The sequence below is a fragment of the Patella vulgata genome, chromosome 7 (assembly GCF_932274485.2).
Source record: "Patella vulgata chromosome 7, xgPatVulg1.2, whole genome shotgun sequence".
In the NCBI taxonomy this organism is placed as follows: Eukaryota; Metazoa; Mollusca; class Gastropoda; family Patellidae; genus Patella; species Patella vulgata.
Window position 1 is genome coordinate 9,631,257 of NC_065885.2, and position 20,593 is coordinate 9,651,849.

At 35.6% G+C, this 20,593-nt stretch overlaps 1 protein-coding gene across 1 annotated transcript in view; it reads right to left on the reverse strand.

The window, feature by feature from the left end:
- LOC126828852 (calcium-dependent secretion activator 1) overlaps positions 1 to 20,593 on the reverse strand; it is a 64,896-nt gene that overhangs the window by 38,469 nt on the left and 5,834 nt on the right. The window contains exons 2-9 of the mRNA XM_050558899.2: positions 7,283 to 7,363; positions 6,109 to 6,272; positions 5,514 to 5,610; positions 4,931 to 5,052; positions 3,055 to 3,166; positions 2,212 to 2,348; positions 1,262 to 1,328; positions 86 to 194 (exon numbers count right to left, since the gene is read on the reverse strand). Coding sequence (XP_050414856.1) covers positions 86 to 194; positions 1,262 to 1,328; positions 2,212 to 2,348; positions 3,055 to 3,166; positions 4,931 to 5,052; positions 5,514 to 5,610; positions 6,109 to 6,272; positions 7,283 to 7,363 — 889 coding nt within the window. The remainder of the gene's footprint in view (positions 1 to 85; positions 195 to 1,261; positions 1,329 to 2,211; positions 2,349 to 3,054; positions 3,167 to 4,930; positions 5,053 to 5,513; positions 5,611 to 6,108; positions 6,273 to 7,282; positions 7,364 to 20,593) is intronic.

Sequence of the window (20,593 nt, forward strand, 5' to 3'; positions counted from 1 at the left end):
CTTATGATACAACGCGCATGCCCTAAAAACTCGGCCATCTACCCCCACCCTCCCCAAAAAATTTTCAATAGCTTTTCATCTGTACCTGGTAATGGTTCACAATAATCCACAGTAAATCCATCTAATTGCATCATTTCTGTTGGATCTGGTTTCTTTTCACGGTAACTGCACATAGCAAATGTATATTGTGATACCTGTAATAGCAATTAATATAAAATTAATATAAAATTTTAGAAAAATTCTCATAAAATAACAAGAGAGAAATAAATGGGGTTTAATGTCCACTCGACACAAACTAGGTCATTTTGGGACTAACACATGTTTAAATTTTATTTCAATAATTTGCTTGTCCGTAGGTTTTTTTTAGCAGTGGGAGGAACCAGAGAAAATCCATGAGGTTGGACAGGCGACCCTACTCTTTGTCACATACAACCAGGGAATCGAAACCACGCCAGTTGACTCAATGACCGACCTTATGATACAGTGCGCACGTTCTAACCATTCGACCATTCCCCCCCCCCCCGGACCCTCTCTTATAAAATAACAAAACAAACTTGTTAGGTGCATAAAAATGATGATGAGTTGAATGATACTAATGGGAAACTGGAAGATATCTGTAGGCTGATTCTATCTTTTTAATGATAGTAGTGGGCAGCTTTATGGGAAGCCAAAGAGTTCTGTAGGCAGTTGTAACATAGCTAATGCTGATAGGACTGTCCCTACTGTGTACACGATCTGGTACGTGCAAATAAATTCAGATACCATCAACACAATTGCTATGACTGACCTCAATATATGATAAGACCTGATAGGATCACTACGATTACTCCACGATTAAAATCATGATAGTTGGAACCCAGCATTAACCAAGTAAAGTACGTAATACATAGGTACATGCGTACAAGTAGCTTAATAATCTTTGGCATAGGACAGGCTTGTGGTTGGGTAACTGTAGCAAAAAAAATTGAGTACCTGGGGCCTGTCTCATGAAAATTTAACTAAAATAAAATCCAAAATTTAGTAATTTGATTGGATAATATTAGATTGATTTTAGTGCTTAGCCAATCAAAATTGAAGTATCTACTAAAATTGGATTTTATCTTTAGTTACGATTTCGAGAAACAGGGCCCTGGTATTTGAAATTTGGGGAGGTAAAAATAATCTCAAGCTTCAGGCAACTAAAAGAAACCAGGAAGACTACAAGATTTTGTATGCAGTAAGGAACAGTAACTTGAGGTCCCTGGTAAACATAATTACTTACTTGAACTAAAACAAAGTATCTTTTCTTCCATTTCTTCCAAACTGTTTTTCCTAATGCATACAGGTTTCTGTAATGTAAAAAGCAATGAATGAATCGATTACATCAGCCAGGATTAACCAATAAGTAGGGTACACAAATAGAGGTGAGAGAGAGAGAAATAGGGTTTAACGTCCACTCGACACAAACATGGGCCATCTTAATAGACATTCTGATCAAAAACCTGGTACATCAACCCATAGCAAGATGATCATCATTCCTTTCAATTTGATTCTTCAATGTGAACTTTGCTTAGCTATCTTTTTTTCAAGGACCACCTTTATTCCTTGTGGAAACCCATGCAGACCCTTTTGACTTTGCGAACCAAAATTTGCTCATGGGCTTCAATTTGTAAAGCACTGTCCTACTTCACATATCCTTAAGATGAAGAACCATAGATTCACATCACAACATCATCTGCACCCTGTTCTAGTCCATATAATGAGTAAATGACAAGATGAAGAATCAAATATTCATCCACATCAGGAAACTGGAGGAATCAGAGAAAACTCATGAGGTTGGACAGGTGACCCTACTCCTTGTGGGATCGAACGCGCGCAACTTGACACAACAACAGATCTTAAAGCTTACGATCTTATGACCACCTAACCTTCCTCCCAGGAAAACCCATGAGGTTGGACAGGCGACCCTTCTCCTGGTGGGATCGAAAGAATGCAACTTGACTCAACAACAGTCTTTATGATCTTATGAACACCCAACCTCCCTCCCAGGAAAGCCCATAAGGTTGGACAGACGACCCTACTCCTTGTGGGAACGAATGCACGCAACTTGACTCAACAACAGATTTATTGATCTTATAGCCACCCAACCTCTCTCCCAGGTTGGAAAACACTGTCGCACAATCACAAGATGAAGAACAGACAATTCACCCACATCATCTAACCAATACGTACCCACAGTGTTTTAGGTTATTTGGTTTATCTATTCTCACTGCTATCTTTATCTTGAGATCATCAGGAAAATTCTTCGTGGTTGTCATTTTAAACCATTCTGGTATCCGCCCACTATTACACGTTGGACGAATCACAACCTGAAAGACCATTAGAACACATGACAAGACATCTAATATTTAATTAATTAATAAATAATAATAATAATAATAATAAAGTTTCTATTACAGATCCATCAAAGTTAATGCTCAAGGCACTCAACAGAGAGAGAAATGGGGTTTTAGCAGTTGTAGGACCCAGCAAAAACCCACAAGGTTAGGTAGGTGATCCTACTCCATTATCACATACAAATCTGGGTTCGAATCTTCGATACCATTACACTTGACTCAATGACAGACCTAATGATCTAAAGTACAAGTGTTTGAGAGAGCGAGAGAGAGAGAGAGAGAGAGAGAGGGGGGGGTTTAACATCCACTCGACACAGACTAGGTCATAACGGGACTAACATATGGTTTAATTTTAGCAGTGGGAAGAAACTGGAGGACCCGGAGAAAACCCACGAGGTTGGACAGGCAACCCTACTCCTTGTCACGTACAACAGGGGATTCGAAAACCACACCAGTTGACTCAATGATAGGCCTTATGATACAGCGTACACATGCTAACCATTCGGCCATCCAACCCCCCACAAGTGTTTGAACACTTGGCATCCCAATCCCGAGATAATCACTGTAGACAGTGTTAAGAATGTCTTAAATACTAATGCACTTATCTATCCATTTTCAACATGAACGTAATGTTTAAATGTTGAACAAGACTAAAAGTAAACATTGAAACATGACTAACCTTGCCCAGCTCTTTATCTTCTAGACTAAGCATACCAGAACTTTCAGTAAATAATTTCACTTTAACAACAGGTAGTGGATGAGTCGTAGTAAAATCACCTTGTGTATCCCAACTAAAAAAATACAAATAAAATATAATATTTCAGTTAGGCTGTGACATTCAGCTCATTCACAGATATTTTAATCACGATGTGTCAGTCATTTTAGTTAGGGTGTGACAGAACAGTTCATTCACAGACATTTTAGTTAGAATTTCACTGAACAGCTCATTCATAGCCATTTTAGACAGTGTGTGACAGTCATTTTAGTTAGAGTGTGACAGAACAGCTCATTCACAGACATTTTAGTTGGGATCAGGGCTGCCGACAACCAGTATCGCAGCGCAATTTGCGATACATATTTTGTCCGTTGCTAACCAAAAATTAAAATCTAACGTTTTTGATTCGCAGTTACTGCGAATCATTAATATGCCTGTCATTTTGGATATTGACACAAGAATAATCCACATTTTGAAGACTAGAAGGCTTACTCAACACTTTCAACCTGTATAAAATGTTGAATAAAATTTTATAAACAAAACTGAATTCTCCGTGTGACATTTTCTTATTGAACTGCCCAGACACAATACTATATAACACAGGGACATAACTCTATGAATAGGGACTATTAAACCGGAAATAGGGAATCAAGTAGTACCACTCACGTTGTGAGACATCAAGTAATTATATCATATTCATTTTGAAAGAAATAAATCCATTGTATCTCCCACGTATTGTAAATAAAATATAAAAAAAATAAACACATGTTAACGTATTGTAAAATGATAAATCAAAGTAAAAATTCCCGTAAAATATTATTGTTTATATCGCGTGTGTCTAGTTAATCGAGGTGCGCCCGATTGAACAAAAATAATAATACACGATAAAAAGCAGACAAAATTGTTTTCTAACGAAGATTGCTAACGTAACAAAAAAATTACAATTAAAATGAGTGGGGCTTCGGAAGTCACTGTCAAGAATTGGCTTCAGACGTAAGACCTAACTAAATGTCTACATCACATTCACAAACTGTCACAAGTACTTGTGGCAGTGCTAAAAAATCTAAGAATAGTCAGAATGGAATCTAATCATATTTCAATTCGTTATGAATTAAAGTAATATCTTGTTATTTAGGTGTTTTATGTTGAAACTGAAAAACTGCTAATCAATTTTTAAATTTGCTAATCAAATTTGGCAAAATTGGACTTTTTGATTAGCAGTGCTGCTAATCAACTGTGAAAAATTACCGACAGCCCTGGTTGGGATGTCAGTGAACAGCTCATTCATAGATATTTTAGTCAGAATGTCAGTCAGTCCCAGAATAGCTCATTCACAGACATTTTCAATCTCATTAAATTACAGATCTATATTTCGTTTTTTTATACTTTCAATGGCCTACACTACATGAAGATCTGACCGGTTGTAGTGGAGGTCGCGTCAGAGGTCATACGAGCGGCTTTTGACCCTATGACATCAGACATTTGATTAACCAATCAACATTGATGTTACTAGTGGATTACCCACAGTTCTGTGCAAAACACGCCTAAATCTCGCCGTAACAGACCGTTTCATTGGCTAATCTCTCACATCATTCAGAACCGGTCAATGATAACAACTCTTCCAGATCCTAGTGTAGTAAAGACAAGTAAAGCAAAATTTTGAACTATAAAAAATGAAACAAAATAGGATCTGTGTTTAAATCAGATTGGGACATTTTAGTTATGGTATGACAAAACAACTCATTCACGGGGTTTACAATCCAGTATCTAACTAATATTACCCAATGAAATAATCTAAATGGGCTGTGAAATATTCAACGATGGAAAGAAGATTATTTACCATGGTTTTGATGCTTCCGCTTGATCTGTTTGTAGTTTTTCTCCACCCTCTACCTCCATAGTACAATAAACTATCTTATTCGATGCTAAAGCCTTTAATCCTTTTACTTCTATCACGTGTACCTGGTCAATGTAAAAAAAATACCAATATTTGAATCACATAATACAGATATAAAAGATGGGTTGCCAGGTAATGAAACATACCCCCCCTCCACCAAGCTTCCCTAACAACTTTGTCATTTGAGTGAGCAGTCAACAAATGGCACATATTTGATATTTTAGTAGGTGACTGGAGCATTTACAAGATACTAAAATCTAATCAAGGGAAACAATCTATGTTGTAATTAATACGGATGAGATATGTTGTGTACACAGAAATGCAGCTTGAAATGGAACATGCTGTCATATTTTTATATTTTAGTAGGTGACTGGAGCATTTACAAGATACTAAAATCTCATCAAAGGCAACAATCCATGTAGTAATTATCATGGATGAGATATGTTTTGTCTTCAGAAATGCAGATTTTGTCTGCAGAAATGCAGCTTGAAACTGACAAAAGAAGTTAAATTGATTGTTGCTTTACCTCTAATGTAAAAGAAAGGACAACATCTAACTTCGATAAACCAGGATCCGTGTCGGTATCATTCATATCTATTTTAGACAAAGATGAATGCTGTGCCCTGAAATAAACAAATGAAATTTTTGATTCAGTACTGCGATAAAAGTAATTAACAAAAAAAATAAAAGAAAAAGAAGTATGAGTATATGATAGGAACAAGGAAGCCATTGCAGCCATCTTAAAATAAAATTGCTGCCCATCAATCGATGTGCAATTGTACTTGAATTGGTGGAGGCATGTCTTTTTTTATGAGAGAGGAGACAGACACAAACCAGGCCATTTCAATTCTATTTCAATAATGCGCTTGCGCGTAGGGGTCTTTAGCAGTGGGAGAAACCAGAGGACCCAGAGAAAACCCACGAGGACAGGCCACCCTACTCCTTGTCACGTATAACTGGGGAATCGAAACCATACCAGTTGACTCAATGAAGACCTTGTAATACAGCGTGCACGCGCTAACCATTCGGCCATCCAACACCCCCTTTCCCCCTCCAAATAATTTGGACCGGTGTTAACACTGGATAAAGTATATATAATATGTTATACATAGTAATATTACCTGTTGTATCGTTTGAGTTTTTGTAGTGAATATTTAGAATCTGCTCCACCTTTAGAGACAGGTAAACTCTCTAGATTAGCCATTAACATATTGATTGATGCTTTTAATTCATCTATGTACATACTCTCCATCTCTTTTACAACAAACTTTGGATGACGTCTCGTCTGAAATTTAAACATCATTTAAACAAAGAAGTGAACAAACAAATCAATGAATGACATTTCTACGAGAACAAAACAAAGGAATGATGCATTAACTCTTGATATTTACAATGCACAGTCAATCTTAAATATGAACACGAAAGATAAATATTGTTTTAAATTTCAACTGATTGATTTTATAACATGCCTATTCAGTAACTGTAAGGCTTGATGTCACCTATCTCAATTACAAAATAATTAAATGATTCTCATTAATCACTTGCACATTCATCTTTTTATAAAGGCATTAAACTATAATAAATGTCAACTTATAAAGCGCAAAATCCACAAGAAGTTTTTGTGATCTAGCAAGCAAATGGTAGCTTATGCTAGGTTCCCACTATCACGATTCAATTGAAATTGTGGAGTAAACTTGGTGATCCTATCAGGTCTTATCATATATAGATGCCAGTTGTAGCAATCGAATCGAAATGTATCCGAATGCATCTTCACGTACCAGATCATGAACTCAATAGGGACAATCCTATCGTAATGTATAGCACGATAGTGGGAACTAGCATTACTCTGCATTTTATGGAAGACAAACAGCTCTTTATTCAGTGTTCTTAAAACCAATATTGATTTTAAGATACAAATGTTGTTTTTAAGATACAATTAAGTCATCTAAATATAATAAATGTCCTTTTATAAAGCGCAAAATCCACAAAATGTGCTCATACTCTAGCAATCAAATTGTATTATAAGACAATATTTTCTTGGCTACCTTGATGTTAAACATTCATGTTTTAAGTAATAACCTAAACATCTGTCATAAAATGAGTATGCTCTAGCATAACAGTTTAACATTCTTGCATGACAAATTTTACTGTTTCATCTAATTTGAGAGGATGAATTAGAAATCAAGTTTATAGAATAATCAGCAAAGTATTTGAATCACGCCCAAAGTTGAAAAACAAAGGTCCTATACAGACTGTACATTGTGTAAAATTATAACATATTTAAAGAGAACTTACTCTTGCCATCATTTCCACCATTTGTAATCTATTATCAAGTTCTCGTCTAACCTGGGCAGCCTGCTCATCGGCATTATCCAACTGAAAAATACAATAACACAATAGGTTTAATCCTTAGAAAACAGACCAATAGATTGGGCAAAGGGAAGTAACTCATATTTTATTGCAACTTAGTTTATTGTGGTGAACGTAAACACTGATACTAAGCCTGGTATGTAAACTGTTGTTTGATTGGTTCTTAGAATCAACCTACGATTCAGGACTGATAATTTGAATTCATGAAAACCCTGTGAATGGACCCAGAGGTTAGTGGAGTAGAACAGAACTGTACCACTGGGGATACTAAGGATGCATTCATCTATGTATTGTTAATACATTAAAAAAACAAAAGTTTTCGAAAGGGCTATATTTTAGTTAACGCTTTCGCCGTCAGACTTCCATATGGAATGTTAACCAGAGAGAAAGAGAGAGAGAGAGAGAGAGAGAGAGAGAGAGAGAGGGGGAGAGAGAAAGAGAGAGAGAGATGGGGGTTTAACTTCCACTTGACACAAACTAGGTCATTTCGGGACTAACAGACTGTACTAGACTGTACTAGTTGAAGGACACAATATTAAAATTCTTTCCAAAATTTCTGATAATGTTTTATCACGAGGTTGGACAGGCGACCCTACTCCTTGTCACATACAGCCAGGGAATCAAAACCCTGCCAGTTGACTCAATGACAGACCTTATGATACAGAGCACACATGCTAACCATTCGCCATCCAACCCCACATGACCTATAAGTAAAAACATTTTATACTGGGTACTGAATAAAGGAATTCAAGATCTTTCCAAAAATATCTACATTTGTTTGATTTAATCTTAAATTTAAAGAATTACAGGATATATTCTTAACTATATGTTTTTCCTAGTCAAAACCCCCAAAACAATCACACGGTTAAGGGGTTAAAATAAAGCGAACAATTTTGAGTAAATTCTTAACTTAAGCCTGAGAATGCTTTGTGAACTCGGGGCCTGGTCTGGCACAGATTTGTGTTTTTATTGATTTTATTGATTTTATTAATACACATCAATATGACAGGTACTAGTACAGTAGGGCCAGACATTATATCTGCTTGGGTTTAATTGGGGGTTTTTCAAGGTCAGTCCAGGGTTTCACAAACATTCTCAGACTTAAATTAAGAATCTTCTTAAAAATGCTTATTTTAACTAAAACATAACCCTTTAAATATCTTTTGTTGTTTTAATGTATCAAATACATCAAATAAGAAACTATATTATATGCTGTGCTTCTATATCAAAAAATATTTCTCATATACAGTGATTAGTATAATTTATAGCTAAGTAAATTCTTAAGTTAAAGGGACTATCCCGATATCAAGAGTCTCAAAAATAAAAGTCGGAGTATGTATGAAATTTAAGCGCCAAAATATAGGGGAATGGGGTATTTACCTTCTCTCAAAATTCCAGCTCAAATTATTGAGTCGTTTGGACGTGAATGTCAAAATTGCTTATCCGGACACGTAACCCTTTTAAGATTTGGGGTCAGTTTTTTCGTTGGGTGACCTGATAATCGATTTCTGTTCCTTGAGAGGTCTATGTATTGAATGACCCATGTGCTGTACTTGATAACGAAAGGTAAATTTCAACTACACGTTATTTTTATAAAATAAAAGTCTGGTTTTATCCAGACACCACATAATACAGCTTGGGACACCGGTCTCCATTTACAGACGAAAACTGACGGGTTTAAATGGTTTGAAAACTTATCACAAATAATGAGTTAGTTGCTCGGCCCTCAGCTAGAGGATTTTAAGAAATTTTAACACAAAATTAAGCAGTTTTATTCTCCCAAAAATATCGGGATTAGCCCTTTAATGTCATACTAGGAAGTTATTATGATAAACTTTAAGTTAGACAATCATAAATTGTTGAGTAGTTAAGATTAGATAAAACATTTCCAAGACTGTCACGAATTAACTTCTAACTAAAGTAGTAGTGGGTGGAAGAATCCCTGTAAGAGTGAAAGTCGGCATTAATCCCAGTGATACCCTAGGGTGGAAAATAAAGAAATTCTTCGAAATTAATAACAAAATAAAATCCTGTAGCAAGACACCCACAAGACTGTGTGGCAAGGTCTAAGAGAATTCTCTTACACAGTCTTGTCAGTGTGCTGCTAGAGACTTTTGGATTTTTCTAGATATAACGGTTTTAAAAAAGGAAAGGGGTGGAAAAGGGAGGACAATACTCCTTTTTTTGGTCCCATATCTATATACAAATTTAACACAAATTTAATTGCATCAGCTGTCTGAAACATGTGAAAAGTTGAGAATTCATATCTTCATTCTGATCTAAGTAGTTTGCCAGAAATTTTCAATATGTCTACATGAAGTCATTTTTTTTCATTACAGCAAGAACGGGCAGCTCTTTACTTAAATCTTGCATAATGCTTCTGTAAATAGTGACACCTAGCGAGTTTAACTGAAATAATCTAACACTAACAGTGCATTCCCCGCTGACTATTATAAACCCTAGTTTGTATTAAATTAATATTAGACAACAGCCCTGCTGACAGATCCAAAAGTAACACGACAAAAAACATCACACTGCTGTGAATACTTTACAATGAAGATAGCACACAACTCTTAGTTTCCACATCTATTTTGGGAGAGGAAAAAGGAGAAATGGGGTTTAAAATCCACTTGAAACAAACCAGAGACTAACATATGGATCAGTTTGGTATCAATAAATCACTTGTGCACAGGTCTTTAGCATTTGAGAGGGAACCACAGGACCTAGAGAAATCTCAGGAGACTGGACTTGTCACAATCTAATTAAAATATAGATCTATATTTCGTTTCGTTTTTTTATACTTTCGATGGCTTACACTACATGTAGATCTAACAAGTTATAGTGGGAGTTCACGTTCTATGACGTCAGGTACCAAGCAAGCGACATTTGGCCCGATTACGTCAGTCATTCGATTAACCAATTAGCGACCGCCATGTAATTTTTATCTACTTTTGCTTTGTTTTGATTTCTATTGCCGCTAATGTCTACCCACAGTTCCGCGCAAAAAAGGTCAAACGCTCGATTCGACAGACCATTTGATTGGCTGACCCCTCATTTCAAGCAGAGTTAAATAACACCGCTTCCAGATCCAAGTCTAATAAAGACAAGTAAAATCGAAATTTTGAACTATAAAAACGAAACAAAATTGGATCTGTGTTTTAATCAGATTGGGACTTGTCACATACAAGTGAGGGATTGAAGTGTCACTTGGCTCAATAACAGACATTATAATCTAACGAGCATGTGTTCACCCATTCCGACACCCAACCACCCTTAGCGTATAGTATGTGGGTCACATATTGACTGGTTTGTTGAATAGTATTCCTAATGAACTGATATTACAAGAAAATTGATTGGTCAGTCTGCTTATAGAAACAAACTCGTTAATTTTTAATACATAGTAAAGCCTATAGAATAATCTGAGTAGTCATTGATCCAGTTAGGCCAAATCTAGTTTATAAAGGCTAAAACACACAAGGTTGGACAGGCGACCCCACTCCTCTTCAAGTACAAGCGGGGAATCGAAACCATGCCACATGACTCAATGACAGACCTTCTGATCCAACGCGAATGCATCAACCATTCACCCCCCACCCCCACCCCCTAATCATTTGGAACTAAAAGCTTTTGATAAGAACAACTAAGTACTTTCGGTTTTGAAATTAATATTTTTCCTGAAGAAATCGGAGGCGGAATTTTAAATAGGTGTTCACAAAAAAACAGAAATTCAAATTGATGTGGCCTAAGATTGCATTGATTAAACAATATCACATAGTGAGTCTATTGTCTGTCTAACTTACATCGTGTTTAATTAATGAATCAACTAACAAAACACATTTTTATTCGCTTAAAGTGGCAATAACTGTATCCAATAATAATTTGTTGTTATTAATCAGATTTTAATCATTGATAGCCTACCAATTTAAAATTACCAAAAAAACAACTTTATTTGTTTAAAGTGCAAGAGAGAGAGAGAGAGAGAGAGAGAGAGAGAGAGAGATCTTATGACACAATGTGCATGCGCTATCCATTTAGTCATCCAACTCCCCCTTAAAGCGGTAATAACTTATAAGTCTATTCAATAACTTGGGGGTCAAAATAGAGAGAGAAGGGTTTAATGCCTGCTCAACACAAACTAGGTCATTTCGGGGCCAACATATGGTTTAATTTTATTTCAACAATTCGCATTCGTGTAGAGGCTTTTAGCAGTGAAAGGAAACCACGAGGTTGGACAAGCGACCCTACTCCTTGTCACGTACAACCAGGGAATCGAAACCATGCCAGTTGACTCAATGACAAACCTTATGTGTTATCCATTCAGTCATCCAACCCCCCTTAAAGCGGTAATAACTTATAAGTCTATCTATGCAATATTAATTTGTTATCATTAATCAAATTTTAATCAATGATAGCCTACCAATTTAAGAATTAAGAGTTTTCAAAAATATCTGAGGAATGTGGATGTTTTGAAGATTCAATAGGTTTGGTAGATGACCATATTGTACCATGTTTTTACTCTATGCAAAAGACAGGACAGGGTTAGTTTTTAATAAAAAAATAATATTGCTACTTTGATGTTATCGAGCGTGATTTGAGACTTTCTGAATCCATTGAGAACGACAATATTGGGAAAGTTTAGCAAAATTCTACATCTCTACAGATGATATAAACAAGCCAGCAACAGTGTGAAATCTTTTAATGGGCTTGTTTTTACACAGACTGAATCCAACCCACAAGATTATCTACCCTTGATCTTTGTTTTCATAAATCTGCTTATCTTCATTTGCATTTTTCAGACAATAAATGTCCAAGATTTAATTAAGGAAAACAAATCAAATATCAACAGAAGAAAATCTCCCGGTTTGGATTGGCAAATTTTAGAGGTGGCAAGGGTTTGTTTTGACTATATCCTGTTTAAATTGTCTGCAGAGGGTAAGGGTTAGGGTTGAAATGAATAAATCTGCCTATTTTAGGCCGTTTTTTAGGCCTGAAATGTTATCTAAATGATTAATTAGACATTAATTAACTTATCCAAACCATAATCAACTCTCGATGTCATTGCTAGCCTCTGATATTTACTGGATTAGGATCCAATTTGCTGCTCAACTTTCATTAAATCATGAAATGGATAATCCAGACTATGTTTTTTTATTGTACCAACTTTAGTAATGATAATTGAGTCTAGACCAAAAATTCAATCACTAAATTCTCGGTTCAATGAGGATTAATTTGACTGAAATTTTCAGCAAATTCCCTTTACATTATCTAGTTTTTAATTATTATAGTGAGAACTGCCAGCTCTTTATCTAATCTCCCATAATGTATCTTTAAATAATAGCTTATATAAAATTTGAAGCCAAAATAAAGACATGCAATAGGTAGATTTATCTCTTACATAATGTATCTTTAAGCAATCGATCTTGGTACATTTCATGGATTAATCGAAGAAAAATTAGATATTGTCATAAAATGCAAAACAATGCTCATCGGCTTTGATTAATGAAACTACTATAAAACATAGTTTTATTGACTTCAGATTTTTTTCTCAAATAAATTCTCTTAAGAAAAAGCCAACCTTGGGCTTTTAATTCTGCTAACTTTAAGAAATCTATATTGTGACATTCATCACAGAGTGTACGTAGACATACAAACAAGTTATTATTAAGAAAAATCCATTTTAAAATCTGTGCCCACACACTGTGTGTTTCTGAAAGCTATGCAAGCTTAGATATGAAAATCTATCACATTTATCTAGGCGGCATTTTATCGTTTATCCTTTCTCATTATATCTGATGCAGTCGCTGAACAATCTATCAACTCTATAAACCAGTTTATTTACTTTCAAAGATTGTCTTGAAACCACACAAATATATTTACTTTACGGATACAGTAGATTGATAGGTGTAGGAAGTAAACAGAAAATGTTTTAATATCCTGACATCTTGGTTTGATATGATCAATAAACAGACTGTATTAGTTGAAGGACACAATATTAAAATTCTTTCCCAATTTCTGATAATGTTTTAGGCACATTTCCTTCTAAGCCCCACAGGGGGAATCAAACTTGAAAAATCCTAATGGTGTCACATTGGAAGGAAGTGTTTAATCTCTGATTTGTAACGTCAGGCAGTGGCTATTTAATCTTTTGTAATAATTTAAAAATATTTTGGATGCAGATATCCTGTTCTTTTGTTTGATATAATTTTATATAATGCTCATTTTATTAATTTCATAAACAAAAGTTGAAAAATGTCCATTTCGCAAGTTTTGATGATTGGATAGTACTTCTCATCACCATCAGACTGCGGTTTCACAAAACATTAGACAGCTGTCTAGTCGTTCGGATGGGACGAAAAACCGAGGTCCCTTGTACACATTGGCGTGCACGTAAAAGATCCCTTGGCAGTTGGAATTCGATATAAGAGTAGGCCATAGTGCCGCTGCCCGGGAAAAATTTCCCTCATAGCACACTGTATGGTGTATGCCCGTCTTCATTAGCCCAGTTTAGGAGCAGAACAGTAGGACGTTAAACCCCATTTCATTTCATTTCACAAAACATTCTCAGACTTAAGTTAAGAATTTACTCAAAACTGTTTAAAATTGCCTTTATAAAACTTTTGTTGTTTTAATGTATCAAATACATCAATAAGAAACTATGAGTAAAGTTTTGTGTTTCTGGATCAAAGATATTTCTCATGAACAGTGATTGAAAGTTGAGTAAATTCTTAACTTAAATCTGAGAATGCTTTGTGAAACCGGGTCCAGGATTTGAGCCCAAGATATTCTAGCCAAGAGCCTAACGTTCTATCACTTGACGAGAAAATTAAATAAAGAAAAAAGTAATATTTATTGAAAGAGTGAGTCTTAGTTCTTATTGATTGAGGTAGAAGTGAGGACAAGTAATAAATCACTCTAAATCATTCAAAGCAGACAAATTTTATTGGATTTTATCCCCTAAGGTGTTCATGGGCATCGTCTAGAAAACTCATCTTGAATTTCCAAGCCAATAAATTCCAATTACCTATTGAAGCACCACATAATAGAGCAGAATATTTTAATCACCGTTTCTAATAAAAGTCAACATTAAAATGAAAATGAAATGAAATGAAATGGGGTTTAACGTCCTACTGTTCTGCTCCGAACTAGGCTAATGAAGACGGGCAAACGCCATACAGTGTCCTATAAGGGAAATTTTGCCCGAACAGCGGTACTATGGCCTACCCTTATTTCCAACTGTCATGGGATCTTTAAATTGCTGCCAATCGTATAAACATTTTTTTTTTCGGCTCGTTTAACGACTGAAGCTTTTCTTGCCTGGCCTTCCACTTGGCACCGCTGACAGCAAGCTGGAAAATCTGAAGGAAATCTTTAGGCCAACACCAGGTTAGAACCTGTAACCTCCTTGTTAGTGAGTCTGTATCTTCCGCACAGAGATTCTTTATGTACCAGTAATCTTCAATAAATTCGTATTAGGATGTTTTTTATGCAGGAGTTATTTCTTAAGAATGAATTAGCCTACTTTACAATATATATATGTAGAGGAGAGAGAGAGAGAGAGAGAGAGAGAGAAATGGATTTAATGTCCACTGACACAAACAGGACTAACAACACATGGTTTAATTTTATATCAATAATTCTCTTGCGCTTAGGGGTCTTTAGCAGTGGGAAGAAACCAGAGGACCTGGCGAAAACACATGAGGTTGGACAGGCAACCATACTCCTTGTCATGTACAACCGCGGAATCGAAACCAGGCCAGTTGACTCAATGACAGACCTTATGATACAGTGTGCACATGCTAACCATTCGGCCATCCAACCCCCCACAATATATATACAGAAATGGCAAATTGTAAGACTGTGTGATGTGGGAATTCCTGGAGATAAAGGACCTGTTACAGACAATGTCAGACACAATTCCTAAGATGGCTGGTACAGAGTTAAAATGTCACATACAACTTGGTTAAGGGCAGTCAGTGTCTCTTGCATGTTCTAAAAATAAATACAAGTGCACACGAGATAGCGTTCAATTCAAAATTTTGTCAGTCAGACATATTAACAACCATTAATGTTATTCCATTCAAATTCCTAACTCTAAACCAAAGCGTAGAAATATTAGTGTGTTTTCTTGTACTAAGAAATAAGATAGGTGGCCAGACAACAAAACATACACAACACAGCAGTTAAATCTTCTGAGTTCTCAAAGGTAGTCACATATTTTGTAGGTAGTGAGAGAGAGAGAGAGAGAGAGAGAGAGCGCACGAGCGAGAGAGAAATGGGGGTTTAACGTCCACTCGACACAAACTAGGTCACTTCGGGACCAACATATGGTTTAATTTTATTTCAACAATTCGCTTGCACGTAGGGCCAGTAGGGGTCTTTAGCAGTGGGAGGAAACAGTAGGACCCGGAGAAAACCCACGAGTTTGGACAGGCGACCCCACTCCTTGTTATGTACAACCGGGGAATGAAAACCACACCAGTTGACACAATGACAGATCTCATGATCAAGCGCGCACATGCTAACCATTCGGCCAATACCACCCCCCGGTAATGAGAGCATTCACAGTCATTAAAGGGTTGTAACTCTAGAAGTAATTAAAATAAAGTGTTGTAATTAACTAGACTTCTTCATCTCACTAACTATGTTAATTTTCAAAAAGATCAGATAACAAAATTAATGTAGTCTGTAGAGTGTTCACAAGAAATTGTTGACGGCGGACAGGCGGCAGTATACAACCACATTTCAACTGATCAAGAGTAACAACACATGAAGAAAACAGCATAAATAATTAAAATTATGGACGACCGATGGACAGATGATTGGTGACGATATACACACATTTCAATACAAACTATAAAATGTTACTTATTAGTGAAATAACATTTATTGTGGTACAAGGGTAATTTAATTGTGTATGTTTGCCAACTATTGATGTGGAATGATTGATATATGCTGTAGTGTCAGTTTGATCCAGAAACATAGTAATTATTGAACGCTTGCCTCTATCAATATCTTTAAGTTGTGTCTATTTATAGCATCACAATCATTTGATTCCACAGTAATTCAACACTATCGGACCTCAATATTGAATTAAAATCTACAGACTCTCAACACTACAATCTTTTTCAATCCATGTAATAAATTAGAATTGTTCAACTTCCTCTACTCCCACGCTATATCATACATTGTAAGAAAGCAACAAATATCCAATTTTGAGAGCCTACATTCGACATGTCTGAGTATATTTTGCTACTGAAATTGATTCATGACGGCTGATCATAAATAACAATATTGTACAAGTTTTATTATAAAACAAATAAAAGTCCAAAAATGGCTCAATTTTGTTCGAATATCGAACTATTATTAACCTATATGTTGCGTAAGAGACATAACTAGCCTTTATTTTTTCACTGAAATTGATTTTGTGCAGGACAACTACATGCAATCATGAAATGTATTCTTAATAATTATTTGGATCTGATTGCTGGAAACATTTATCGAAAATGCATAGTTTAGCTACTTAGTAAACTACATAGGCCTATTAAAATGAAATGAAATGGGGTTTAATGTCCTACTTTTCTGCTCCGAACTGGGCTAGGGAAATTTTGCCCGGACAGCAGCACTACGGCCTACTCAAATATCGAATTCCAACTGTCAAGGGATCTTTTACGTACACACCAATGTGTACACGGGACCTCGGTTTTTTGTCCCATCCGAACGTCTAGACAGCTGTCTTTGTCAGGCCCTACATCCATGCCGGAAAATCTGGATGAACAGGCCTATTAAAGTCCCTAATTCTGATTTGTTGGATTGTCAATCCTTCCAAAACTACAATACTGTTATAGTTGAATCTCTATTGAAGGGAATTTCATCAATCCAAAAAGCGTTCAATTCCATTTAGTATTTCGATATTGTCTCCCCACATAAGATACTGATATTGTGTTCACTACTACCACTGTGAATTTCAAGTGCCAAATTGAAAGAAATATGGTTTAAGGTTCTATTTTTCTGAATCGACTGGATTAATGGCGACAAGCACATACATTACACCATGCAGTGTGCCATCAGAGATGTGTTCGACAGACAGCAGATCAATGGCCTACTATTATTTCGATTTCCAATTGTCAAGGTATATTGAACTAAAGAAACTGTCTTGCAGGTTGCTTTAATCTTTTTATACAAATGAAATGGGGTTTAACGTCTTTCTGTTCTGCTCCAACTGGGCTAATGAAGACAAGCATACGCCATGCATTGTGCTATGACGGAAATTTTGCCCGGAGAGCGGCGCTGTGACCTACTCTTATACTCTAATTACATCTGCCAAGGGATCTTTTATGTGCAAGCCAAACCACATCGGAAAATCCTGATGAACTTTCTAGAATACGGGACCTACAGGTTAGCGAGCCAATGTCTTACTCTCTGAGCCACGGTTGCTCCCTATTGTGTTAGAGGTTGCTTTAATCTTTTTGGCAAGATGCAGGTATAGTATAAATAGAAGCAAGCCCCAAACGCAAGCCCAATAAGTCTGAAGAGTTCAATACAAAAGAAGCTAGTCACTGATACTCAAGGTAACCACTAACCAGGCCCGAGTTTCACAAGCATTCTCAGGTACAAGTTCAGAATTTACTCAAATTTAAATCACTGTTTATGAGAAATATCTTTGATCCACAAACACAAAACTTTGCTGGTTCAGGTCATGAATTGTGACAAATGAACTGTCCACAGGAAAAGAAAAAGCCCTGAGTTCACAAAGCATTCTCAGACTTAATTTAATACTCAACTTTCAATCACTATTTATGAGAAATATCTTTGATCCAGAAACACAAATGTTTTGAGAAACAAAGGTCTGGTCCAGAGTCAAGAATTTACGCAAAACTGTTTGCCTTTTTTTAACTACAATATAGCCCTTTATAAAACTTTTGTTGTTTTAATGTATCAAATACATCAATAAGAAACTTTATGCAAAGTTTCGAGTTTCTTGATCAAAGATATTTCTCATGAACAGTGATTGAAAGTTGATTAAATTCTTAACTTAAAGTAGCTAAGTCTCTCACTCAATATCATCCAAAGTCTTCGACATTCAAAACACAATTATTTGTCAATTTAAATCAACATTGATGTTGTGATCTTACTGGGAAAAGATGGGCTTCTGATATCCAATATTTAAGACAAAATAAACATTTTACATACTTCATTTAAGCGCCATTTGTAACAAGGAACTCAAAGAACGAGTCTAGACATATTCCACAAGTCATGTCAAACGTTGATGCCATATTTTTATCTGGAGGACATGCACAATAAATACTATTGGTGTAGACTGGATTAACCAGATGTTAGAGATTGCCATTCAATTGATACTTCTGGCATAATTCGCTGAACATAACTGATTAGAAATTATAGTAAAAACAGAAACTATTTGATGCAAATCAGTTTATATACATTCATATTACATTATTATATATGCGTTGCAACCCATTTGTGTCAATTTCTAGGTCCAAAATATTAGCGATTTAGCTCCTTTAAGTCTGAGAATGCTTTGTGAGCTCGGGGCCAGTTCTTCATAGCCAATTTTCTCTATTTCACTACTACATGTACGTTTAAAAAAAAATTGAATGGCCTTATACTGCAACTAGTTAATTGGGGAAATTACATGATTTGCTCAATTTATGTTAAGACAACAGAAATGTTTGCTCCCTAATGTGTAGGATAGCATGTGATATTATTCCACTTTGTACAGGGTAAATACAACAGTTTCTTGCCCATTTACAATTAAGTGTTTGAATCAATGGTTACTATGACAACGGGTCATTCATTCACAAGGAGCTAAGCGATTCTACTACTACTATCCAGGAATTATGTCAATAAGACCTTCTCTACTATACAGAATAGTACACAAACTTTTAATAGTAAATACCACAAGTACAACATAGGTCATTAGAATTAGCAAGAAATTTAGGAACTAATAAAACTATTACAAAGCAGAGAGAGAGAGAGAGAGAGAGAGGGGGGTAAGGACAACTCAACACAAACTAGGTCATTTCAGGACTAAAATGTGGTTCAATTTTATTTCAATAATTTGCTTGCGTGTAGGGGTCTTTAGCAGTGGGCGGAAACCGGAGGACCCGGAGAAAACCCATGAGGTTGGACAGGCGACCCTTCTCCTTGTCACATAGAATCGGGGAATCGAAACCACGTCAGTTGACTCAATGACAGACCTATTACCACCCTATTACCAAGCAGATAGATCGGCAATGACCATTTGCAATGCAGCTATGATAGGTTTCGATGGTTCCGTTCAACAATTTGAAATAAATAATTATTTAAAAGACTAAAATACTATTCTTTGTGCCAAGATGACATCCCTTCCAGTGACAATAAATATTTTAATTGGTTTCATATAATGATTATTTGCAATGCAGCTATGACAGGTTTCATTGGTGCCCTTCAACAATTTGAAATAAATATTTTTTGAAACGCCCTAATAAACAATATTCTTGTGCCAAAATGACATCACTTTCAGCGGCAGTGAGTATAAAAACTTTAATTGGTTTGATAAAAGGACCATTTGCAATGCAACTATTGACAGATTTTGTTGATGCCCTTTAATGATTTGAAATACATTGTTAATATTTGTTTAAATGATTAAAGGCTCAATACCACTCTGAATAATAACTGAATAATATGTCCCAATCTTTATTCTGGTCAACAAATTGTACTATTTTACAATATTCCAATTAATTGGTGACATAAATTTCATCTTAACACACCTAATTTAAAAAATTGGAAAAATTCAACAAAATAATTTGAAAAGCCTGACGTAAAGCTTTTCAAATGTGACTTGGATTTAAAAATATTTTTGAACCCTCTGGACAAGTAAAATATGATTTAATGGATAATTTACACAACAGGTAAGACACTAACACATCTAGTACTTAGAATAAGGCTATTTTTTTATTTTCTGGAGCTGTCAAGCCAGCCAGAGTGTTATTGTCCCTTTAAAAATGCTTTATACTTCCAGTGACTATAAAACCATTGAGTGTAATATATTGACCATTAACTAGTTATTAATATTTACTGATTACTGATATCAAGGATCATAATATCAATAAATATAGTTACTAATTTGAACAAACTTAGTTTATATGGTCATTTAAATTCAATACAATGAAATTAACATGAAACTAAATTGGATGTGGATTCTCCTTGTCAGTGGTGCAGGAAGGAGGGCCTGACAAG